This window comes from Pseudoliparis swirei, chromosome 7 (assembly GCF_029220125.1).
Source record: "Pseudoliparis swirei isolate HS2019 ecotype Mariana Trench chromosome 7, NWPU_hadal_v1, whole genome shotgun sequence".
Lineage (NCBI taxonomy): Eukaryota > Metazoa > Chordata > Actinopteri > Perciformes > Liparidae > Pseudoliparis > Pseudoliparis swirei.
This window is the reverse complement of record NC_079394.1, coordinates 20,107,577-20,134,898: the sequence shown is the minus strand read 5'-3', so window position 1 is coordinate 20,134,898 and position 27,322 is coordinate 20,107,577. Positions and strand designations below refer to the sequence as shown.

General features: G+C 43.1%; 1 protein-coding gene across 1 annotated transcript in view; it reads left to right on the top strand.

The window, feature by feature from the left end:
• Window positions 1-27,322, top strand: part of ccser1 (coiled-coil serine-rich protein 1) — a 132,090-nt gene that overhangs the window by 16,585 nt on the left and 88,183 nt on the right. Inside the window, exons 5-6 of the mRNA XM_056418259.1 lie at window positions 8,364-8,454; window positions 11,406-11,511. Coding sequence (XP_056274234.1) covers window positions 8,364-8,454; window positions 11,406-11,511 — 197 coding nt within the window. The remainder of the gene's footprint in view (window positions 1-8,363; window positions 8,455-11,405; window positions 11,512-27,322) is intronic.

Below are 27,322 nucleotides of genomic sequence, written 5' to 3'. Positions count from 1 at the left end.
GGGGGGGAAGGGGGATAGTAACAGGACTTGTTACAGTAACAATTAATAAATGATGGCGGGTCCCAGTGAATGTGCGCCAGGCAGAATATACTCACAGTATATATATAGCCGTATATATATATGGTTCTCTGAAATAAGTTTTTTCGTGAAATCATAGGTTAGGGCACTTATAAGCTTGATAGCTTCAGCCTTGACCCTTTTGGTTAGCCCCTTTCTTCTTTTGTTGAATGTTGATTTTTGTATATTTTGCTGATCGAAATAAACTAAACTAAACTAAACAGTGTGTGGCGAAAAGGCCGGATAGGAGGTGGCGTTGGTAGGGTGAGACATTCACGAGGGAGTTTGGCTGCACACAGTTTCTTATCAAACTCTTCACCTTCATCTCTGACGGCCCTCGCTCACACTACAGATGAGCAGCTTCCGTCCTTCTGTTGATTCAATGACTATTTTTCTCTCGTTTCGCAGTTATAAAACGAGAATATGAAGAAAACACATTTTCCAAATCAGAGGTTAATCCCACACCGTCTCTTTCACTGGTTGCTAGACGATTCCGCAGGTCACAGTTTAACGCTCCGCGAAGCAAAAGAGGAAACACGTCTTGTAAATAAATAGGGCTCTAAATCAGGTGTGACTGTAAGCCATTCCTCTGGCATAATGCCCAAAGAGGATGGCATTATTTCATGTTATCAATCACACCTGTGCTTTTCCTACTGTGTTTCAAAATGCCATAAAAAGGTCAATAGACATGCGGAAGTATATGTCCTTATTAAGTACTTAATCTTCTCGAAATTGTCTTCATGACCAGACTACAAATTGCAGAAGAAGAAAATGTAGATATCTCCCTCTAATTTATGACTGCAGTCATATTTTCTGCTTCAACAGCCGCGGTGATGACATAACCTCATAAAGCTCTCTACTATACAAATGTAATAAAAACACAGAATTTATACGTACCTAAAATGTACAGCCATAGTGGCATTACGGATTCTGTTGGTCGCAACGTCAACAGTATAAAGTCCTGGGATGTAATATTTGTCTCGCTTCAATTTGAAATGGCATTGCATGCATTGCTCTGGGATGAGTGATTATTCTGTATTGATAAGAGGAGATAGTTTGAGTAAAGAACTCATGTAGGTGATGCAGGTGAGGCATTGTGGGTACAGATCTGTTCTTTTATTTTCATTGAACAAAAGCTTTTCAATCTCACTGGACCGTCAACCTTCGCTCCCTTTGGCGCATTGTAAACACACCTCGCTGTGAAGCGTCTGCTCGTACAGTGACTGTCATTTGTTCGTCCGTATATATTTTCCATTGCTAGAAGCCATAATACCTGCCTGCGAAGCAAAATCTCTCTATTATGATCTGAATGCAATTCTCACCCCGGAGGACCGGATCTGCAGTGTGAACAGAAACCAGTGGATGTTAATGGACGGAGAAGAACCTCTTGCTTCCTATTATCCCTGTTTTGGATGTCATTCTGCCCGGCAGTTAAGAGACGGAGCCATCTGTTAACGAGACTGGCATCTGATATTATCTCTCTTAACTCGAGGATAACACTCACTCAAATCGCATAAGCGAGGTAAAAGGTGACATCTCTGGGTTATAAAATCATATTAATACATTTCTATGGTTAGAGGCGCCCATTAAAATGGGTAATTTAGCTTCAAATGAACTCTGTGTGCAATGGTACCGCACGGTATGGGTCTTCATTTCTTTTCCAATACCTTTCAGCTATTAGCTTTTATGGCGGGAATGACTTCTTCTGTTCAATTGCATGACACTGAAAAGTATCCTGGTCTTTTTCCGATGGTAACTGCGCCAAGCATCTGGCGAAAAAGCTGCAATATTGTGTGACGCACCCACACAGGACGCAGACCACAATGGCTTCATAGGCATGGCTGGAAAGATCATTGATTTAGTTTTTTCTTCTCAATAGTTCAGCATGGCACTAAGCACTTTAGTTCAATACAGATCAAGAGAGGAGTGTGGCTCTGAGGCTCTGAGGCTCTGTGGCTCTGTGGCTCTGAGGCTCTGAGGCTCTGTGGCTCTGAGGCTGTCCGAACCACAGTGATGGGAGCTCAACACAGCTAGTTATGGATTTTAAGATCCATCTGCATCTGCCGCTACTCCACGAGACTGGCGGTGCGTAGTTGTTGGCTCCTGACATATCGTCAAAACAGATCCACCGACGACGCAATTGCCATGGCACTTCACACCGCCCTTTCCCACCTGGAGGAGGAACTGTTGTGTAATGCTGGTTGTGGACTACAGCTCAGCGTTCAACACTATTGTTCCCGCCAAGCTCGACACCAAGCTCAGAGGTCTAGGCCTGCACTCTACCATGTGCAGCTGGATACTGGACTTCCTGTCGGGCCGCCAGGTGGTGAGGATGGGCAGTACCACCTCAGAGCCGCTGACCTCAACACGGGAGCCCCTCAGGGATGCGTGTTGAGCCCTCCTCTACTCCTGTACACCCACGACTGCACGGCCATGCACAGCTCCAACGTCATCAAGTTTGCTGACGACACAACAGTGTTGGGGCTGATCACCCACGACGACGAGACAGCCTACAGGGAGGAGGTTGGATCACTGGTACAGTGGTGCCAGGAGAACAGCCTTCCTCAACGCCAAGAAGACCAAGGAGATGATCGTGGACTACAGGAAGCGGAGAGGAGAGCACACCCCATCTCCATAGACGGAGTTGCAGTAGAGAGGTCAGCAGCTTCAAGTTCCTCGGCGTGCACATCTCCGAGGACCTCACATGGACCACGACACCACTCACGTGGTGAAAAGGGCCCAACAACGCCTGTATTTCCTTAGGCGACTGAGGAAATTCAACATGGCCCCGCATCCTCAGAACATTCTACACCAGTACCATCGAGTGTTCTGACAGGTTGCATCACCGTCTGGTACGGGAACTGCACCGCCCTGGGCGTAGGGCACTACAGAGGGTGGTGCGGTCGGCACAGTACATCGTTGGAGGTGAGCTTCCTCCATCCTGGACATATACACCAAGCGGTGCGTGGCCAGGGCCAAACGGATGATGAAAGACAATAACCACCCCGGCCACAAACTGTTCACCCTTCTACCGTCAGGCAGGCGATACCGCAGTATCAAGTGCCGCACAAACAGACTGAGGGACAGCTTCTTCAGTCAGGCCATCAGGCTGCTGAACAAGGACTGAGACCCTCATTAACACTATACACCAGAACATATTCTGTGAATATCTATGGCCATGGTGTATATTTTATTACATTGTTTTATATATATATATTGTATATATATATTGTATGTATATACATATATATATATTGTCTCAAAAAAGTGTATATTTTATTACATTGTTTTATATATATATATTGTCATGATGTATATTCTATTACATTGTTTTATATACATATATTGTTAATACTTTCTTCTTTTTTGTGTGGATATTGTATAGTTTATTCTCATTCTTATTCTTTTTTTAGTCTGCTACTGCTGTCGGGTGTTTTGCACATAAGAATTTCACAAACCGATTATACTTGTATAAAAGGGGATGTGACAATAAAAACTTGAAACTTGAAACACCGTCTCTTTCACTGGTTGCTAGACGATTCCGCAGGTCACAGTTTAACGCTCCGCGAAGCAAAAGAGGAAACACGTCTTGTAAATAAATAGGGCTCTAAATCAGGTGTGACTGTAAGCCATTCCTCTGGCATAATGCCCAAAGAGGATGGCATTATTTCATGTTATCAATCACACCTGTGCTTTTCCTACTGTTTCAAAATGCCATAAAAAGGTAAATAGACATGCGGAAGTATATGTCCTTATTAAGTACTTAATCTTCTCGAAATTGTCTTCATGACCAGACTACAAATTGCAGAAGAAGAAAATGTAGATATCTCCCTCTAATTTATGACTGCAGTCATATTTTCTGCTTCAACAGCCGCGGTGATGACATAACCTCATAAAGCTCTCTACTATACAAATGTAATAAAAACACAGAATTTATACGTACCTAAAATGTACAGCCATAGTGGCATTACGGATTCTGTTGGTCGCAACGTCAACAGTATAAAGTACTGGGATGTAATATTTGTCTCGCTTCAATTTGAAATGGCATTGCATGCATTGCTCTGGGATGAGTGATTATTCTGTATTGATAAGAGGAGATAGTTTGAGTAAAGAACTCATGTAGGTGATGCAGGTGAGGCATTGTGGGTACAGATCTGTTCTGTATTTTCATTGAACAAAAGCTTTTCAATCTCACTGGACCGTCAACCTTCGCTCCCTTTGGCGCATTGTAAACACACCTCGCTGTGAAGCGTCTGCTCGTACAGTGACTGTCATTTGTTCGTCCGTATATATTTTCCATTGCTAGAAGCCATAATACCTGCCTGCGAAGCAAAATCTCTCTATTATGATCTGAATGCAATTCTCACCCCGGAGGCCCGGATCTGCAGTGTGAACAGAAACCAGTGGATGTTAATGGACGGAGAAGAACCTCTTGCTTCCTATTATCCCTGTTTTGGATGTCATTCTGCCCGGCAGTTAAGAGACGGAGCCATCTGTTAACGAGACCCGCATCTGATATTATCTCTCTTAACTCGAGGATAACACTCACTCAAATCGCATAAGCGAGGTAAAAAGGTGACATCTCTGGGTTATAAAATCATATTAATACATTTCTATGGTTAGAGGCGCCCATTAAAATGGGTAATTTAGCTTCAAATGAACTCTGTGTGCAATGGTACCGCACGGTATGGGTCTTCATTTCTTTTCCAATACCTTTCAGCTATTAGCTTTTATGGCGGGAATGACTTCTTCTGTTCAATTGCATGACACTGAAAAGTATCCTGGTCTTTTTCCGATGGTAACTGCGCCAAGCATCTGGCGAAAAAGCTGCAATATTGTGTGACGCACCCACACAGGACGCAGACCACAATGGCTTCATAGGCATGGCTGGAAAGATCATTGATTTAGTTTTTTCTTCTCAATAGTTCAGCATGGCACTAAGCACTTTAGTTCAATACAGATCAAGAGAGGAGTGTGGCTCTGAGGCTCTGAGGCTCTGAGGCTCTGAGGCTCTGTGGCTCTGAGGCTGTCCGAACCACAGTGATGGGAGCTCAACACAGCTAGTTATGGATTTTAAGATCCATCTGCATCTGCCGCTACTCCACGAGACTGGCGGTGCGTAGTTGTTGGCTCCTGATATTTGCTTTTTGTTTCAGAGTTTCATCTGAGCTCAACACTTCAGGCTATGTCTGTTAACCAGTGTTAAGTGCTCTGTACGCATCACCGACTTGATATTTGTTTGTTTATTTGTTTATTTATTGGATCCCCATTAGCTGACGCCTTAGCGACCGCTAATCTTCCTGGGGTCCACAGAAAGGACAAAATACAATACATACAAAAACATACAAAACATATCGTGAAACCAAGTTAAAAATAGTACAACAAAGTAAAAAATAATAAAAATGGTGCAGTCAGATGCTCAGTACAGTTGAAGTATAAGATATATGTTATGTTATGCAAATCAACTTAAGTCATACAAAGAAAAAGAAAATCAGATGACTAAAAAGCAATAGAATACATCAAGTGGTGAATGTTCTTAGGTGCGCCTTTAATTGTTTTTTGAATGATAAATTGTTACTCATGTGAGTTAAACGAGGAGGCAGTAGGTTCCAAGCGGTAATTGCACGATAGATCACGGTACGTTTGAGGAGGTTAGTTCTTGGGGTTGGCGGTATCAATTGACCTAAAATAGCATTCCTTGTGTTATGGTTATGTCTGTTAACCCTTGTGTTGCCTTCGGGTCATTTTGACCCGAATCAATATTACACCCTCCCCCCGTCTTCGGATTAATTTGACCCCATTCAATGTTTAATGTCGGTGTTCTTTCGGTAGTCAACAAACAAGCAAAGTGCCTCACACTTAAACTTGGAAAACAATATTAATTCTAATAATTTTCTGGAGGTTTTAATTGCTGGCGTCAAATTGAACCCAAAGGGTAAAATATGTTAGTAAATATAAAGGTAACAGGAGGGTGAAACATTGAATCGGGTCAAAATGACCCATAGGCGGGGGGAGGGTGTAATATTGATTCGGATCAAAATGACCCGAAGGCAACACAAGGGTTAAATGTGTATTGTAACTGATTGAAGAAATATACCGGTGTCTGATTAAATACTACTTTCCTGAAAAACATGAGAAGACAAAAGTGAAGTTGAGTTTCAACTGAGAACCATGACAGGTGAGAGTGCATATATGCAGTATTAGTTCGAATTGAACACTGGAGTGCTAATCTGGCAGCTCTGTTTTGAACCAGTTGTAGTATATGTATGTCCTTCTTAGCAGCCACTGCCCATATGAATGGACAGTACATCAGATGACAAAAGACCAGGGAATGTAACACCTGACAAACAATAGGGAGAGGTAAATAAGCAAAACACTTTCTGGTCATAGCGATACCCCTTCCCATCTTAGTGACAATGCTGTCGATGTGCTCAGACCACGACAACTGTTCATCCAACACTACACCCAGTAGTTTGACCTTCTGGACCTGTTCTATCGCTGAGCCAGACATCGACAGGTGAAGCTTTGTGTCACCGTTAAGTGTATTCATAGAGCCAAACACAATGCATTTAGTTTTAGAAATGTTCAGGGCTAGCTTATTCACTTTCACCCAATCAGACACTCTCTCCAGATCCTGATTCAGAATGGTAGCAAGTTCCAGTTTGTTTGAAGAATAGCTGTACAGTGTTGTGTCATCAGCATACATTACCATGTTGGAATTTTTAATTGACAAAGGGAGGTCATTTGTGAAAATGGAAAAGAGTAAAGGGCCCAAGCAGCTCCCCTGTGGAACCCCACAGCTGACATGTCTACAGTCTGATAAACTACCATTATAAAAGACTCTTTGAGATCTCTCAGAGAGATAGCTAACCATCCAAGAGAGTGCAGTTCTGCTGAATCCATAACTTTCAAGTTTTGTAATCATAATGTCATGATCAATTACATCAAATGCAGCACTAAAGTCAAGCAAGACTGTGCAAACCATTTTCTTATTGTCCATCTGTATCAGCCAATCATCAGTTAACTGGGCAAGGGCAGTAGCTGTTGAGTGATTAGGTCTGTATGCATGTTGGGAACTAGTAGTGAGGTTATTCCGAATAAAATAATCCTGTATTTGTTTGAAAACAATTTTCTCCAATAATTTACTCAAAATGGGGAGTATACAAATTGGACGGCTATTTACACATGTGAAGGCAGATTTCTTGTCCTTAGGTATAGGAATCACCTTCGCCACCTTCCAGACCTTTGGGCATACACCATACTTTAAGCAGTTGTTGAAGATGTGACATATTGGTATAGATAAGTGAATAGAAGCAAGTTGCAGCAGTTTACCATCTAAATGGTCTATACCAGCCATTTTATCAGTCGGCAGAGACGACAACATTCTCTCGATTTCAGGGGAAGTTACCTGCACGAAATCAAATTGGCAGCTTTTATCCAACATCATGTAGTTCTCAATCAGTGTGCATGAGGAGGAGCCATCGGTGGGTCTCAAGTTTGTTCTCAGATTATCAACTTTACTCGTAGAATAGTTATTAAAATAATTAGCAATCTCTTCTGGTTTTGTGAGAAACGAACCATTGTTTATTATATTAGGCTTTGCATGATGTAAAGACCTACCCATTATATGCGTTATATATGAGATTTACTCTGCAGTGGCTTTCCTTCTGATGACCATCAGATGGCAGCATTGACTTTTGAAATACAACTGAACCAAATGAAGCGTCAGGCGTCACTGTAACCTCATAATGATATCATAAGAACATGGGAGCATTTACTGAAAGGTCTCCAAATTAAGATTCTTTGGGGAGTATTAAGAAATGTGACTTACCGTGGTCAAAACTTGTCTTTGTTTCTATCTCAAGGAATAACAAAACTATAATGTGAGTCGGGAATCACTGTTAATAATTCAGGGTCACCCAGGCTGGAGGGAAGTTTGTAAAACATGGCTTTTTACTTAATATTGCTGCATTTACTGACATCTGCATTTATTTAAACCTCTATTTCATGAGCTGAGATGCAGTGATGAGGGACAGATTATTTGTGCAGGCAAAGTTAAATAAATTCCATAAAGATAACATTGCTATTATTAACAATGTTGATTGCTACTGTAGTGCTTTCTTCTATTTTCTGAAATGATTCACCTGGATTACTTTTTTCATTCAAACTGATCATCATTTCTATATTAGGAGAACAGCAACTAACCAACAATATCATCGCGATATGATTTTAATAATCGCTGCTGATCATTTTTCGAGATGTTTTGATTGTTTCTAAAGTTGTGGTGTTTTTCTTTGTCTCTGCAGGACGTTTTAAACTACCTGGGTTCATCAGAGCTTGATGAAGATGATCTCATGTTGGACCTGGACCTTTTTGACGATCAGCGACATCGACATGGTAATTCTTATTTTTCCACAAAAGGATCTTTACACAAAGGCCTTCGTGGCAAGTGAAGCATACGACCGTTTACATGTTTATTTGTGGGTACTTACTTTACAATTACGACAATACTGTAGGTGTAAGGTTAAAGCCGTGGTTCTCTAACTTTTTCTGTCGCGCCCCACTTTGGAGCAATACAAATGTTCATGCCCCACCGCACAAACACAATTGTAACTAAATGGTCCACGCTGAATTTTTATTGAAACAACAACTTTGTGTGACTCCTGTGACTGTGCTTTCCCAAATAATAGGATAAAGCAAATTGCATGAACACACACAACTCTCCATCCAAGTGTTCTGTCAGGTAACTGATCAGCTGATGACACTTTTACAAAGTGAATTGCCCACATGCACTCCCGTAGCTTATTTACGTGTGTGAGGTGTAATGTCGGCAAGTGTCTTTTTAATTTGTCGGGCTTCATCCTGTCCGCTGAGTTTTCAGACATAAATCAAAGACTGGTCTCTCCTCATCTGCGGTTGATTTGATTTCCCCTCCTGCCAACTGTCTCTGCGTCTTCACACTGCTGAGCTATACGTGCGTCGCAAAGGAGCTCGGACTTCGCGATCGCGCAAGCGTAACCTGTTAACGCCGTAATCGTAACCTAAACATTTACACGTACTTTTGTAATATGTAGAGTTCTCCGCACTGCCCCCCCGCGCCCCACCTGTAATACCTCGGCGCCCCACTTGAGGGGTGCGCCCCACAGTTTGAGAACCACTGTGTTATTGCAACAGTGTCCACACACACACAGGGCCTGTAAATCATTGCGTAGCTGTTCCTCTGGAAAGAAACCATTACAATTAAGAGAGACATATCTGTCACATAGATTTCTTAGATCTCCCAATCCACCAATGCATCTATTCAAGTGAACACCCCCCCAGTCACTTTTCCTTCTTCCGCCCTCCGCCCCCTCTATTTGTTCTTTCATCGGCACATTTTCTTAACTTATTTACGTCTTTAGAGGGAATTCACTATTTCACTGCTGTGGGGAGACGTCGTGAAGTGAAGTGATTGATTGAATTTGCGCGCTCTATTCTTATTCCAATCTCTCCTTGCTGGAGCATTATGGTAATTAAGCACATGTACCAGCTCTTGCAAATACTGCTGGCATTGATTATATTTCAGATTGCAAATGTTTTCCTCAGATAAGACGCTTCGACTTGGAGAGTTGGGGCTCCCTCCCATGAATACAATGACTCATCTGGGTTAATATGAACTTGAAATGTGATTACCTTTCTTTCCTGGGCCTCTCAGACACAGGGACGACATGTTTGACTGTAGATATGGAGACGCTAGCGGCTAGACTCCCAGCATGTGTGAGCACGTCTCCCTTTGACTCTTATCTCACAGATCACACAGTCAAAGTATATAGTCGTGTGAAGTTATATTCACCTATCTCTACTCTAGGCTACAAGTCCCAGGTGTAACAGTTTAGCTCCACGCCTTCCTTTTTGCAATCGTTGTTTTCATCCTGTCACACCATCTCGTCAATCCAACTCCCCTCACCTGCCTCTGATCACTCCCTCGTTAGTCCCTCATTCCCTTCACCTGGTCCTCACGCCCTTCTCACCTGCAGCCCATCCCCTCATTAGTCCCTCACTATTTAGCTCCCTCACTTCCACTTGTCCTCTGCCAGATTGTCTTGTGTTTTCGTGCCAAGTTCTCCAGCGTTATTAGAGTATATTCCTGACCCTGCCTGCCCTGACCTCTGATTCTCTGCCCCTTTTTGGACTTGTTTGCTTCTTGGACTGATCTCCCGGTTTTGACCCAGCCTGTTTCCAACCAAAGACAGTATTCTTTGTGACTCCTGTCTGAGTCGTGCTTTTGGGTCACTCTAATAGCGTCGTGACACCAGGTAGACACGCAGAATATTACAGTCGCAATCAAATGAAGTGAAATGCTCAGCAGCTCTGTGGAGGTGAGATTACAACTGAAGCGCCAGCCCTAATAAACTGAATTTCCTGTGCTTATGGGGGTTGGAGTGTTTTGGTAGGGAGGGTGGGTTTGGACTCACACAACCACACACACACACACACAGATTCAAAACCACTCCTAAGGCAAGCAAAAAGAGGCGCCATAATTAATAAACACACACTAACACACAAGTGGGCATCTTAGTCATTAGAGCTCATGCTTTGCAGACTGTCGCATGAAATTAAAGGTTTGATAAATTGCTCTCATGAAGTCAAGAGACGAAGACTTTGTGCTGGCGACGGGAAAAGAACACAAGCCCAAATTAAAGGGACTAATTTAAGTACTCACACACACCTGAACACACTTCTTCAGGCAGTTTACACAACCAGCTGAGCAGACAGACCAGATACATGCACGCATTCATATAAAGATACACACAGATGAACACACAACTAGACACCCACACACACCCACTCACCAGCCCACACACTCCCTTAGTTTTACCTCTCCCAGGTGGCTAGTTGAAGCCTTTATTAAAAAGAGCAGTTTCACAGAAATTTATGGCGAGCAGTGTTCAGCTGCAGGCTCTGTGTTCCCAATCCATGTGACTCACGCCCTGTGGAACCAGAGGAGGACGGAGAGACAACGAGACCTTTTCAAAGACACGAAGAAACGTCACATCTTTGCCCACCAGTTTCTATTCCAGACTCTTTCACACTGCTCTGTCAAATGTGCCATTTAAAGTAGACGTGTGATCATTCCACACCACCAACGGTGTTGTTGTCATTACACAAACCTATCAGTGCAGAGTTTTAATAAGCTACTTTGTGACATTACTGGTGTTTTATAGCTTGAATATAATAACGTATACTGATTTTATTTTGTAATCTGTGTCGTGGTCAGGTGAGGTACTTTGGCACATTTAAGCTGCCAACTGAAATGAAAGAAATCAACGTCATATAATGATGAAACGTGTGTTTGGGTGTGCGCACAGTGTCCAGAGAAGACTCAAGCCAGTCCCTGGCCTCTTGTCTCAACCTGCTCCCCTCCCCCATGGACCCATCAGGAGACCGCATCCCAGGGAGAGAAAACAATCAGAGGTAAATATGGATATCCGTATTAATATACTGTGTTCTGGACAGCGATGGGCGAATTAAAACGAAAATGACAAAAAATGCAATAGAGCTGTCTTGCCTTACAAACCAACGAAGCAAGTGAAGACAACATATTAAAGTGTGTGTGTGTGTGTGTGTGTGTGTGTGTGTGTGTGTACCACTGGCGAGGACAGTGTTATGGAGCCAGCGTGTAATAAGAGAGTCGTATCACCAGCGGTATTGTCTGACATGTCTGACAAGCAGGCAGATGATTATTGTCTCATGGCTCCTCTCTCTACTTCCTGGTTTGAATGTATTTTATTTCTGCTCGCTCCCATATGTATCTGTCTCTCCATGTTTTGCCATAATTGAACTGACGATGAGCTTCTCCGTTTGCAGAGATAGTGCAGGTTAACTTCTACAAGTGGTTTTGAAGGGTTGATACTACACCATTGAGACATTGGACTTAACCACGGCTTCTTTTCTTTTCCCAGAACAGTTTAAAAAGAAATGTAACAATCTTTGAATATTGCTCTGAAAAGAGATACATTTTCTCTGTCTAGACAGTGTCACTGAATCATGCATCAAGTCGGGAATCAACCTTTTCAACCCATACAAGGTTTTTGTCAGACATGTCATTGGTTGTCTCGTTTATACTCAAGTACCACTTGTCTTGGAAAGTGCTGGAGGAGCAGTCATGTCCACACACACACACACACACACACACACACACACACCTACTCATGATAAAGCACGAGTGGACACAGTTACAACAAACTATTTTCTTCAGCCACACCCCTTTTTAACACAATGTAAGTGCCTAGATCTTTGCTTGGTAATAATTGATTAGATTAACAGAATATCTTTGAAAAATACTATGAATATCAAAGTCTACTTCTTAACTGGATGCCACATTTATAATTCACTCACTCACTCACTCACACACTCACACACCCTTTCAGCTAACAACACAATTATCACGCATTATGTTTATGGTATGATATTTTTCCCATCATAGTTGTGCGTGTTAGCATGCTAACATATGCTAATTAGCCAAGTACAACAGAGTCTGGACTTGGTCTTTAAACCAAAGCACTGGACAAGTAAAGATTTTGACCCGACGGCATCGACAAAGTCGTTAATCATCCTGAGGGAGAAATTAATGTGAGAGCCAATTTTCCGGGCACTCCACCCCATAGAGGTACAGTATTTCAGCTCCGACTGAGCGTCCCCAGAGCGAAGCTGCTCACGTGGTTAAAAGGGTATGCAGCACATTCCCATTTAAATCATATTCCCATTTAAATCATGGTATGCCTGAGTGAGGACCTAATTACTTCCTCTTTTATATGCCACCTCCAACAAGCCAGCAGGCTGCACTGAAGTCTTCATCCTCTAACTCCAGAATGACTCAGGCCTACACAACTGGAGACGCATCACACACGTTAACAGTGTGTGTGTTACTGACAGTGAGACAGTGATAAAATACAGTGGGCTTAGGGAGAAGTGTGTGTTGAGTTAACTTCACCACGACAAGGGAGCAGTTCTTGTAGCCAAAGTGCAGAGCAGCAGAGCATCCTCCGAAATCATTAAAACAACGGCTGGATGGAAAGAGCGGCTCCACTTCCATATCCAATCACACCTTTGAGGCTTGGATAGACTTTCAGACTTCTCTTTCTTTTGGCTCCAATAAGCATGGGAATAAGACACGCTCGTACTCAGGTCCCCCAATGGAGCTCGATCCCAGGCGTTGTTTAGGCTGCGTGGCATATCCAGATTGTATTGTAAGTCTGGAAATCTACAAACCACATGACATTTTATTTTTGCAAATGGTATCCATTTGGAAAGCTATTTCAATTAGATTTTTACATTTTGGTCTCAGCTACTCAGGAGGCTCAAATTGTCTCCTGCTTCGCTTATCGATACATAAATACATACGCGTCCCCACCAGTCAGTATCTCGGGGGTGGCCCCACACCTCTTGCTGCACAGTGTGGTATACAGTACCGACATCACACACGTTGTTACCACAGCAACTCGGAACATGCAGATAGGTTTGTGACGTCTTGACATACAAATCCAATCTGATCACTTGCGAACAATAAAGATCTAATTTGACAAACAAATCTGATTTGTCCGCGTTTCTCACCCAGATCCAGACGAGGCTGCTGGCCCGGGGGATAATGTCCCACAGGGATGAATCAACATCTGCACTGATTTCTTCTTCGAGAATGGTTCACACAGCCCTTACTGGGAAATGGGCAGTGTGTGTGTGTGTGTGTGAAGAGATTGGAGAGGGGAAGGAGAGCATAATGTGTTCGCCGTGGGCTTGCTCTTTCTTTCTCAGTTCTCTCGCTCTTTGTCTCAGGTTCCACATTCCCTTTAGAAGACATTGATTTGCTGGAGGCAAAGCTAGCTCCCAACTACACACAGACACGCACACACATACACACACACACACACACACACACACACACACACACACACACACACACACACACATCATACTCGTCAGTCAGTCAGCCTGTCCAGAGAGTATCAGCTGCAGGATACTGCTGGCTGTCTGACAGGCTGCACATAACATCTGCTACACGCACACACACACACACACACACACACATACACACATACAAGCACACAGTCTTGCAATCACACCTCCCCTTTGATGTGTGACAGTTGGATGATTTTGAAGGCAAGTGTTTAATTCTGTGTGTGTGTTACTTAGTAAACAGTAATGCCTCAATAACAAGAACTAAGTAAAATATAGTCACTTCGGATAAGGGGAATTGGAAGGATGGTTTTGGAGGAATAAAAGACTGGAAACATACTAATATATATATATATGTATATGTATATACATATATACATATATATATATATATATATATATATATGTATGTTGGATCCCTGCTCACCAGCCACTGTGCAGCATACACGAGGTGGATATGGTGATTCTATAGTGAGACAGCGGGCGGTGAGCAGGGATCCGTCACCATCTGCTCTACAAGCATGTCACCATCGACAGCTTTAGATGCAACTAACAGGTTGAGAATATAGGGGGACTATAAAGTTTAGTTTGACCATTTTACATCTTTCTTGGGCTGATAACCATTCATCATTATTGATTAATCTAAATCTCCTTATTTTCAAGATCACGGTTTTGTCAATGAAATGTTTTGGAAATGGAGAGAACTGTCCGTCACGATTTAGAGTCTAACGTGACCTCTTTAAATGTAACTTTTTCTCTCATTCGATTATTTGACTATGTGACTGATCGTTGCAGCTCCAGATGTTTCCACTCCGATGGCTCTGCAGTAGATTCAGTCAAACATTTTTTTTAGAATTCAAATAACGGTTGAATTGATTTCATCTAAAAATACTGCAGTGTCGCTTTCTCGTGAACTTTTAACATCACAGCTTTGTTTGCTGTTCCTTATACACTACCGTTCAAAAGTTTGGGATCACTTAGAAATGTCCTTATTTTTCAAAGAAAAGCATTGGTTTTTTTCAATGAAGATAACATTAAATCAATCAGAAATACACTCTATACATTGTTAATGTGGTAAATGACTATTCTAGGTGGAAACGTCTGGTTTCTAATGAAATATCTCCATAGGTGTATAGAGGCCCATTTCCATCAACTATCACTCCAGTGTTCTAATGGTACATTGTGTTTGCTAATCGCCTTAGAAGACTAATGGATGATTAGAAAACCCTTGAAAACCCTTGCGCAATTTTGTTTGCACAGCTGAAAACTGTTTTGCTGATGAGAGAAGCTATAAAACTGGCTTTCCTTTGAGCTAGTTGATTATCTGGAGCATCACATTTGTGGGTTCGATAAGACTCTCAAAATGGCCAGAAAAAAAGAACTTTCATGTGAAATTCACCAGTCTATTCTTGTTCTTAGAAATGAAGGCTATTCCATGCGAGAAAATGCAAAGAAACTGAAAATTTCCTACAGCGGTGTGTACTACTCCCTTCAGAGAACAGCACAAACGGGCTCTAACCAGAGCAGAAAGAGAAGTGGGAGGCCCCGGTGCACAACTCAGCAAGAAGACAAGTACATTAGAGTCTCTAGTTTGAGAAATAGACGCCTCACAGGTCCTCAACTGGCAGCTTCTTTAAATGGCACCCGCAAAACGCCAGTGTCAACGTCGACAGTGAAGAGGCGACTCCGGGATGCTGGCCTTCTAGGCAGAGTGGCAAAGAAAAAGCCATATCTGAGACTGGCCAATAAAAAGAAAAGATTGGTATGGGCAAAAGAACACAGGCATTGGACAGAGGAAGATTGGAAAAGGTGTTATGGTCAGATGAATCCAAGTTTGAGGTGTTTGGATCACACAGAAGAACATTTGTGAGACGCAGAACAGGTGAAAAGATGCTGGAAGAGTGCCTGACACCATCTGTCAAGCATGGTGGAGGTCATGTGATGGTCTGGGGCTGCTTTGGTGCTGGTAAAGTGGGAGATTTGTACCAGGTAAAAGGGATTTTAAATAAGGAAGGCTATCACTCCATTTTGCAACGCCATGCCATACCCTGTGGGCAGCGCTTGATTGGAGCCAATTTCCTCCTCCAACAGGACAATGACCCAAAGCACACCTCCAAATTGTGCAAGAACTATTGAGGGAAGAAGCAGGCAGCTGGTATGCTGTCTGTAATGGAGTGGCCAGCACAGTCACCAGATCTCAACCCCATTGAGCTGTTGTGGGAGCAGCTTGACCGTATGGTCCGCAAGAAGTGCCCATCAAGCCAATCCAACTTGTGGCAGGTGCTTCAGGAAGCGTGGGGTGACATTTCAACAGATTACCTCAACAAATTAACAGCTAGAATGCCAAAGGTCTGCAATGCTGTAATTGCTGCAAAAGGAGCATTCTTTGACGAAAGCAAAGTTTGAAGAAAAAAATTAATACTTCAAATACAAATCATTATTTCTAACCTTGTCAATGTCTTGACTATATTTTCTATACATTTTGCAACTCATTTGATAAATAAAAGTGTGAGTTTTCATGGAAAACACGAAATAGTCTGGGTGATCCCAAACTTTTGAACGGTAGTGTACATGTACGCATTTATATTAAATAGCTGACAGCGCCACATGTATGTTATGTATTTTAGTGCCGTAGGCTTCACAGAATGTAAGTGGGCCAAAAATTCATTTGTTTTGTGCATCATCTCGCTTCCTTTGTTTCATAAAGCCCTCTTCAGTGCACTTCCTCTCGGTAATGTTTCCCATCTGCGTGACGATGATGAGCCTCAGAGCCGGTTAGAGAACACTGAATATTAGTATGCGTGGTACATCTTGATATCTTGTGTTAAAACATCGACTCGTCCCTCGTCTCTTCTAGAAAAAGACACAGAAGAAACGCAATTCTGACAGTTGCAGTACAGCTTGCCTGTTGCTATGGTAACGATAGTCTGCCTGTTGAGTTTTCCCTCTTCCCTTCTTCTTCCCGTCTTCTTTTCTTTCCCTTTTCTTTCATCGCTGGTCATCAAAGGAGACGACGACATGCGCGCCGTGCTCAGAGGTGTCCTTCTCTGTTAATATCCAGTGGACATCGTGCATCGGCATAATAACACTCATTAGAAGAAAAAAAAACACACGTGGATGGACAGATCACAATTCTCCCTGAATGAAAGTTAATTAAAGATGACTTTATTGAAGTAAATATGTTGTCTCCTATTAATAACCCCACACAGGTTGTTCAAAGCACACTAACAACATACAATGGGCGGCACGGTGGCTCAGTGGTTAGCACTGTCGCCTCACAGCAAGAAGGCCCTTGGTTCGAATCCCTGTCGTTCCAGGTCCTTTCTGTGTGGAGTTTGCATGTTCTCCTCGTGTCTGCGTGGGTTTACTCCGGGTACTCCGGTTTCCCCCACCATCATCAAGACATACACCGCGTAGAGGCGGGTAGGGGCGCGTAGGGACGGGTAGGGACGTGTCATGTGATTCACAAAGACACCCTCCACTCATACTCGGGTAGATTTGGTGCATAGTCTCCCACCGAGTCATATAATCCGTGATGATACGAAATTTGCTCACATGTATACATGAACAGGGGAAATGTTAATAAGATTCATAAAGTATATCAGCCAAGTGGTGGTCTAATCCCACCTGACTTAATATAGTCAGCAAAAAGTCCTCCTCAATCCAGTCACACACTTTCAAACATTCACTCGCACGCACAAATGCACATTCATAAAAATAGACAAGCATAAAGAATCCAGCTGAGCCTTGGAGAAGAGCTGGGGACAGATAAAATGCACTGCAGCATGATTTACACACACACGCACTCGCACACACACACGCACATGCACACACACACACACACACACACACACACATACACACACACACACACATACACACACCCACACACACACAGGGGGGGGGGGGTATGAGGGAACACAGAGTTGATTTTCCTCCCATTGTTCAACTTTCTGGAATATAATGATGCAGAATTTATTAATCCAACAAGTGGTGGCAACACTCAGTCTTTTATCTAGTTTTAATCTGTGGGTTTTGAACTGTTCTACATCGTACATCCATCCAGGGCTCAACACTCACTCGAAACTGAAAATATGGTTGCCATTTTAAGTCGCCTATATTTTGAGTGATTAGGATAATATGCAGTTATTATATGTCCGATTAATAATAAAGCTTTGACATGTATAGCTAAAAATTATCCTGCAAAGCATGTAGAACACACATGACATGTGTTGAACATGTGTTGTACACGTGTTTTACATGTGTTGAACATGTGTTGTACATGTGTTGTACATGTGTTGTACACGTGTTGTACACGTGTTGTACACGTGTTGTACACGTGTTGAACACGTGTTGTACACGTGTTGAACATGTGTTGCACATGTGTTGAACATGTGTTGTACACGTGTTGTACACGTGTTGAACACGTGTTGTACACGTGTTGAACATGTGTTGTACATGTGTTGTACATATGTTGTACATGCTTTGCGGTATAATTTCCAGCCCAAAGAGGTAGAGATGGTTTGCCCCATGAGATTTAACAAAGTCCCGTCTTCTTTTCTCCCGTCAGCTACATTTGCATCGGTTTAGTTGGACTTTTCACCCCCACGGGCGAACACGTGACACATCCTGTAGCCCGCGTGTGCTGCCGCGTGTCGTCCTCCGCTGGTGGTTAGCTGCTGATTTCCATCACTTTGTTTGGTTTATTAAATGTTCAACACTGGGAGACTAATTAGAGTTGGCTTCTTTTCTGTCCCTCCTGCTTCGAGTGGTAACTTGCTGTTCTAATTTGTATGGCAAGGAAAAAGACATCACACTGGCAATGAATAAGTTATTCCTTTTGCTTTCCATTACTTAGTGGTGTCTTCCAGATATGAAAGAATCACTCTTTTGTTACCAGATGGTAAGACATGAGGGGAGGGAGGGAGGGAGGGGGGTTGTTTTCCTGAACTGTCATATCATTCTGTCGCGTTTGAAGGTTTCTTGAATCACAAAGAAAGAGGTGCTCTTTGTGTTTTTGGCTCTTAATACATTTGTTTGCCTCTTTAACAGGTCTTTTTTTTGTAGACCACAGCATGCTGTTTGTTGATTTTTAGTATATATAGTGTATATGGTGTACTGAAAACCTGAAACATTTACCTTCTGCAGTAAAACACTAAGATGCACATCCCTGTTTCCTTCTACTATTGCCACGAATAAAAAAAGCATACGTAGTGAATACTGAATATTTCCCATTAAAATCTGTTGCTGATTTAACTGCCCTCATTCCTCTTTGGACTTAGTAGCTGTCTGTGGAGAGAAGTAATTACCAAACGTTGCCCTTTTGAGTCAGAGCCCTCCAATTAAATAAGTTAGAAGCAAGTGTCTTGTTAACATTATTATTTCAACTTTTGAGAGTGTAGACTTTCTTTACAAGAGATGATGAGATCGATATCACTCTCATAGCTGAGCCCCAAGTGGAGAGATGTTCGTCCTATAGCTGAGCATAAAGACTGAAACCCGGGACGCGCTGGAACTAACGGCTACGCTCAGTGACCGAGCAGAATCCTGAGGTACTGTCGTCACCGTGATGTTGGAAGAGTCGGTCATATTCATACGCTGCTCTCACATGTCCCCATAAACATAAATATACAGGATCTATCAGTATTGCCGATGAACATGAGGAGCATACATACCTTTTAATATCTTCATTATTTGAATGTATTCCTGGTACCGTGGCACCTTTCCATTTCATCTAAAGCTCGGCGGGTTGGAAATTTCCTTGAAAAGCATTTTTGTTATATTTGTTGCAATCAATAAAACAGACGGCGCGACGCAGGCTGTAAAAAGCCTTTCAATCCCCCTCAGGATGGTCCACCTGCCGGTCTGCCTACCTGCTCGCATACCTGCAGTCAGTGAGGTCGATGCTCTCTCTGTCTCTCTCTCTCTCTGTCTTTGTCCCTCTCTCTGTCTCTGTCTCTGTCCCTCTCTCTGTCTCGCTCTCTCTCTCTCTGTCTCTGTCCCTCTCTCTCTGTCTCTGTCCCTCTCTCGCTCTCTCTCTGTCTCTCTCTCTCTCTGTCCCTCTCTCTCTCTGTCTCTGTCCCTCTCTCTCTCTGTCTCTCTCTCTCTCTCTGTCCCTCTCTGTCTCTCTCTCTGTCTCTGTCCCTCTCTCTCTCTCTGTCTCTCTCTGTCTGTCTCTCTCTCTCTGTCCCTCTCTCTCTGTCTCTGTCCCTCTCTCTCTCTGTCTCTGTCTCTGTCCCTCTCTCTGTCTCGCTCTCTCTCTCTGTCTCTGTCCCTGTCTCTCTCTCTGTCTCTGTCCCTCTCTCTGTCTCTGTCCCTCTCTCGCTCTCTCTCTGTCTCTCTCTCTCTCTGTCTCTGTCCCTCTCTCTCTCTCTCTCTCTCTGTCCCTCTCTCTCTCCCTCTCTGTCTCTGTCTCTGTCCCTCTCTCTCTCTCTCTCTCTGTCTCTCTCTGTCTCTGTCCCTCTCTCTCTCTGTCTGTCCCTCTCTCTCTCTCTCTCTGTCCCTCTCTCTCTGTTTCTCTATCTCTCTTTCTCTCTCTCTCTCTGTCTGTCTCTCTCTCTCTGCCTCTCTCTAAATTCAATTACATTTCAATTCAATTCAATTGGCTTTATTGGCATGAATGTTGCAACAGCAGTATTGCCAAAGCATCGAGATACATCAAAATATACAATTCATATGGATAACAACAATAACCATAACAACAGAAACAACCTTCTCTCTCTCTCTCCTGTCCTGATTCCTGGATGATAATGTCTATACTCTCAGGTGCAGTATAAGCCAGTTGACTGTTAACTTTAAAGCCATCAGAATAATATTATATATCAATATTTGCTTGTGCATAATTTAGCCCCGCCCCCTAATTACTGCACGCTCTGCTCCGCTGAATGTACACGAGGCGCCTCCAGGCCTCTTTGTGTGATACAGTTCAATAGGAGGCGATTACATAAGAGGTGCAGCGTCTCTCTGAAGGAGCAGAGTGACGGGCTGTGGCAACAGCCGCAGCATCACTCTGCTGCTGATGTGGAGCTGGTCTGGGGCCAGGTCTCTCTCTTTCTGTCTCTCTCTCTCTCTCTCTCTCTATGCTTTAATCTTACTACAGATCCTACGGGTCCGCATGTATTCTTCATTTGCTTTTCGTGAGAATATAGATTGTGGACACGTGTGATGGATCTAACCCGCGTGCAGCCTCGTCATGATGTAGGGATCCCCGTCCTGTCGGCGCTGTGGTTCACTGTGCAAACCTCTGCTGAGGTGATATGATTCTGTCAAGGTGGTGGCGAAAGTGCCCCGACACGATGACCAATCTGAATGACGACCAACGATATCTCTGAGATTAGGCAGGCTGAACGTGATGAGAGGAAACGAGGTGAGGACAGGAGAGAGAAGCGTTTCAATTTATTTTAATGTTGTTGATGTTGTTACAGACCGCCGTCGTAAAACATTAGCAACGCTGTGTGTTTGGCCCGCTTACCGAAATACATATCCTAGAATGGGAATTTGCCCATATAAGCCCTTATGTTCACGGTTTGCTCCAGAAAATCCCCGTTAATAATGATCGACAGACAGATATATACTTTATCGTCCCCCTGGGGAAATTTGACTCTAGGTACAAAGCAACACATGGGAAAAACAACACATGGAAACAAAAGACATCGAAGAGTACAGAACAACGCCATACATTCAATAGAAATGTATAAGACCGGTAGAGGAAATCAAGCATTCTGATTGGTCACGAGGTGTACTCTATTCAGCTATAATGTTCGACAGCTGCCTGTTAACATTTATCTGAGCGTTCCATATGAGTGCGCACTCAAAATAACAATAACCCGAGGCAGTACTTTGTCATAAATAATGTCCTTACAACACCCTTGAAGCCGACATTATTGACAACAAAGTACTGCCTCTCGTACCTTATTGCATAAATAAACATTGACAGACCAAGGTATCAATCAGTTTGTAGTTTGTGGACCAAGGAGTCATTAAACTGATTGTATGGTCTCATACTGAGAGTTCAGACACTGGGATGGACCTGAGGATTCTCTGCACCTTTTTAAGTTCACACCGGTCAGAAAGAAACTGAAGATTATGATGATCTTTATTCTTATGTTTTTGTTTACCATGGATTGTTATTGCAGTCTGAACCAGTGTGTTGTATCAACGTGAACGTCACACTAGTGGATCCACAGCAAAGCAACTGGAAACATACATGCACCATTAAAGCTAACTGCAGTATGTTGGTCTTACTGGTGACCTTTGAGCCGCTTGTAGCCGCAGGGTCAAGCCAAGTATAATGAGGCCGGGGTTTTTTGGGTGAACACACTCAAACACATTATAAGATTATTGAAATTCAGGTCCTTTTATTATCACAGTGTTTCGAATTAACAGCGTAACATTATCATGTCCTTAAGTGATGAAGAGAATACATGAACCGTTAATGTGAAGTCAAAGTAATAATTCCCTTTGGGTGGCGTATTAGCATTTTTTAATACAGAGTTGTTGATTTGAGATAGAAAAAACAACAAAATGCAGCCTCAGTCAACCAGAGGTTGCTTTTCTGATCTATTGTCACCTTTGGCATTCATGCTTTTTTAAAATCAATTATCATTATTGAGATGGCAAACGCGTAGGAATACTTTTGAATTAACATTAAAGGGTAAATGAAAGTGTTTTTGTGCTTAGAAAGTGAGCTTGTTCTATTTCAGTGGAATGCCGCTTTACGGCTTGGATGCAGGAACAATGTTGGGCAATGTCTTCGGCCATATTCTCTAAAAGAGGAAACTGTAAGTTTTTATAGTAATTAGCGTGTTCTGATAACTCCTCAAGGTCGCTCTCAACAAACCGCTAGCAGTCGCTCTTTTTGCAGGGGATTAACAATATTACATTCGTGGACGCGTAAGGACAGGGTCAGAAGGTCAGATAACAAGCGAGAGAGAGAAGAATAGAGGCAAAGTTAAAGAAAAATGAGGCAGACAGCACATAATTCTTTTGTAAAACGAGTGCAGATTCAAAGGGCAAGGTAAAGCAGAAAAGGACAATGAGTGTAATCAAAAAGTTACCCCCTGCCATATTAAATTAGTTTTATACTCTCCCCTCCATTCTCCGTCGGAGGACTCAAATTCACCGTTCGATTCACAGCCCGCAGCGTGGCTTGTGCTCACTCTTTATTCACAGGTGCACTTTATGTACGGAGATGAGTTTAATGGTGGCATTAAACATCCGGAGCCTCAGGTGCTGAATGCAGATGCTGAATGCAGATGAGCTGCGTCTGTCAGGAGGGAAGGAGTGACACGTCGTTCTCCTATAGCTGCGGTAAAACTGTTGCTTATTATACTTGTGTGCAATGCACCCGGGTGCACGCATGACTCACGGACGTCCGCATTACACGTGCACACGTACCAGATTGTCCCCGTAAATGTGTTTATTTTTGTCCGTATAAAATGCGATGTGGTAAAAGTGGGCGCAGGAGACCCATCGGAGTCTCAGCGTTAAATTGTCATTTAGCGCTATTATTCGCGAGACAATGCAGCTTTCATATTGCTGATTGACAATGTTGCAGCCCACCCCTCTTCACTGCTGCAGAAGATACTGCTCTTCAATCAACCGTTATTTATTGGAATAGCACTCATTATTTGTCACTTCATACACTAACTGAACATTATGTAAATATAGACATCTTAAGAGTATAGAAATATGTGTCTCTCTTCACTGTTGTCTCTGTGTGTGTGTGTGTGTGTGTGTGTGTGTGTGTGTGTGTGTGTGTGTGTGTGTGTGTGTGTGTGTGTGTGTGTGTGTGTGTGTGTGTGTGTGTGTGTGTGTGTTTTTGCTTGTGTGGATGCACAGGTATGTGTCACTGCTGGAAGCCAGCAGCCCAGTAATAAAATACTGTGGGAGGGGTAAAATAATGAAAGTCATAAAAAGGCAGATAATTGGCTTTTTCAGGTTGGTGTAATGGATCACTGCTAACGCTGCCTTTGAGAAATGTGTCTTCAGGGGAGAAAGGGTGAGTCAGAAGGATGGAGAGGAGGGATTGAAGGAGAGGAGGAGAAATAAAAGAAGAATTACAGATTGAAAAGAGAGCAGATAGACTGGGGAAGAGACCAGAAGATAAAACGCACTGTGAGGTCGCACAAAGCAAAAGAAAAGAGTCCAACGAGGTAAAGAACTAGACATTTTTCACAATCCTTCTCGATTTTTTTTTTTTTTCCTTCGTTTAACGACTGATTTAACGACTTAAAAGAGAAACATCGCTGTGAAAACATTTAATTGCACTCTAATCCATGTATTTAGTTGTAATTACTGTGGCGTCACAGTGACGGGCCATGCGGCACCAGTTTCCTCCACCGGCCGCTGTAATCTGACATCTATATGAATTCAAATTAGGACTTTGTCCACTTGTGTTATCTTCTAATTGACTACTATCCCAAAGTCCTGGTACCAGCACTCACACACATATAACCTGTTCATAGGTGCAGTTTGTGTGTTTGTGTGTATGTGAGAGAGAGGGAGTTGTAAAAAAAGAGAAATAGAGTGAGCGTGTCGGGCTATTGGCTCATGACAGGGAAAAGACAGATGACCCTGAGTAGAGGAACGGCCTCCCCGCCTGTATAACATCTATCATCCCTGAACAGACTTGTCTTCCACTGTGCCGTGCACTTCCTGGTGTTTTGTGTGTGTGTGTGTGTGTGTGTGTGTGTGGATGGGTGCTCTTCCACATCTGTAGGGGTTAATTACCTGCAAATGAGACGTGTGCCGAGCTGTAAAAGGACTTCATCCGCTCTGTAACTGCTCGGGCTGTGGCGGGACACAACAGCCACACGGGTTCGGTTCATTCCCGGTTGAGGAGTCACAGTTTGGTGCAAGTTCGGAGCAGCGGATTTATATTGCAGGTGACAGCAAGTGTCAAGACTAAATCCTCTTTCTGCGTGGACATTTTGCCCAATTTGGTAAACCATTTTTATGACAAAAATAGGGAACATTTCAAACCCTCCCCTGTTACTCTGTACTATTCCTCACCTGACAGATGAGAAGGGTTTCAACTAACATGACAGTAACGCCGCGTCGGCGTCCTGTATTCAGGAGCAGCTGCAGTACACACAGACGACCACCAGGCTGCACACATGAGCAGACCGGATGCAGCTTCTCTCTCTCTCTCTCTCTCTCTCTCTCTCTCTCTCTCTCTCTCTCTCTCTCTCTCTCTCTCTCTCTCTCTCTCTCTCCACTGTTGGGGAGTCATGGCGACTCTCTTGGCAGCTTGTATCACAATATACATGCTGGGCAGAAACAGGTTGTCTGCAAGAAGATAACCATAATCATCATCATCATCATATTCTTCTTCTTCTTCTTCTTCTGATGTTTCTTTAACATTTAAATGACTCACCGTTACAGGAAGAGAAATATTGACCACTTTTTCATCACTTTTGAGTACCTTAATATTCCTTTGTTTTTTCAGTCGTATCCAATAGTAATGTCATCATACTGTGATTTCTAACTTCCACAGGATGCTGCTCTTGTAAACAATGTTGTGGTCCAGTAAACAAGTCAAACATAAACACACTGGTTTCATAGATATGAATGGTGATGGGGACAAGGCAAAAAAACAGTCACAACCACAAGGCGTGGTAAACGAGATGGGTCCACGTTCGACGACACGAGAACGAACGAGACAAGTGACGAGAATATTGCCCTGTGAGGGAGTGGGAGGAGGCGGGGCCGTGTATGAATCCTCATCTGACACAACTCGCTCTCCGTCGCCGTCGTAGCTGACCGGGAAGCCGCTGGCGTCCAGGTAGTTGATTCTCTCTCGCCTCAGTGTGACTGACTTGTCGTGGCCCTCACACCAGGAGCTTCGCCGTCACTGAAGCAGTCGCTCGGGTTTGCTCCATCCTCACTGAAGCCGGTTTCATTTAGTTCAACAGGTGCCGATCTCAGTGTGTTCTGCTGAATCACGGTTTCATTGTGTTCGGCCCTTTGTGATCATGTCCATGTAAAGAAAGACTTCCTGTAGAGAATGAGCAGATTGAGCTGGTTTACATTGGTCCTACTTTACTTTACTACTTTACCTACTTTATTAAACTGGGCTGGTACACAACACTGCGACTGTCAAAAATAATCTGAAAACAATATTTAAAACGTTATTGTTTGGGATGAAGTTGAACCTTCTTGCCTTGACGTTGTCATCGCTGTCGAGGCAGTTTGAGGGTTTGGTTGTCTGACTCTCGTTTTGTGTTGAGACATTTTAGTTTATTTCTGGTTGTTTGATGCTTTGTAAGCTTCTGGTGTGTTTTTTTACTGCGCATGTTAAAATGTTACGGTTTTACGCAGTTTTCTGGCAAGGTAAAGATTTGGGCTGTTTTTTAGTGAAGTGGGCGGGTTTTAATTTGTGACCGGAAACTCATCAAACTCATCTGACGTCTTCCTAAACTTTACTACTTCTGCTTAACACGCTAAATATTGCCAGAACATACATTAAATATTCAATTCAATTCAATTCAGTTTATTTGTATAGCCCAATTTCACAAATTACAAATTTGTCTCGGAGTGCTTTACAATCTGTACACATAGACATCTCTGCCCTAAAACCTCACATCGGACCAGGAAAAACTCCCAAATAACCCTTCAGGGGGAAAAAAAGGGAAGAAACCTGCAGGAGAGCAACAGAGGAGGATCCCTCTCCAGGATGGACAGATGCAATAGATGTAATGTGTACAGAAGGACAGATTTAGAGTTAAAATACATTCAATGAATATGACAGAGTGTATGAATAGTTCATAGTAGGCATATTCCACGATGGAGACCTCCACGATCCATCAGGCAGATGGCGGTGGGGAGGAGGAGTGGGCGGAGTCTCAACAGGACAGTGGCGTAGTCATGAGCAGGAATTCCACGACCCAGACGATCCATCAGGCAGATAGGATCTATGCCGTCTCATAGGGTCCGATGACCCCATGAGACGTGAAGTCAAAAGGACTCCGGGGAGAAAGCAGAGTTAGTAACGTGTGATGGAGAGATGAAAATTCATCCCTAAGGAGAGAAAAAAGAGGAGATAGGTACTCAGTGCATCCTAAACGTCCCCCGGCAGCTATAAGCCTATAGCAGCATATCAAGGGGCTGGACCAGGGCAAACCTGATTCAGCCCTAACTATAAGCTCTATCAAAGAGGAAGGTCTTAAGTCTACTCTTAAACGAGGTGACTGTGTCTGCCTCCCGGACTGAAATTGGAAGCTGGTTCCATAAAAGAGGAGCTTGATAACTAAAGGCTCTGGCTCCCATTCTACTTTTTAAGACTCTAGGAACTACAAGTAGTCCCGCATTTAGTGAGCGCAGCTCTCTAGTG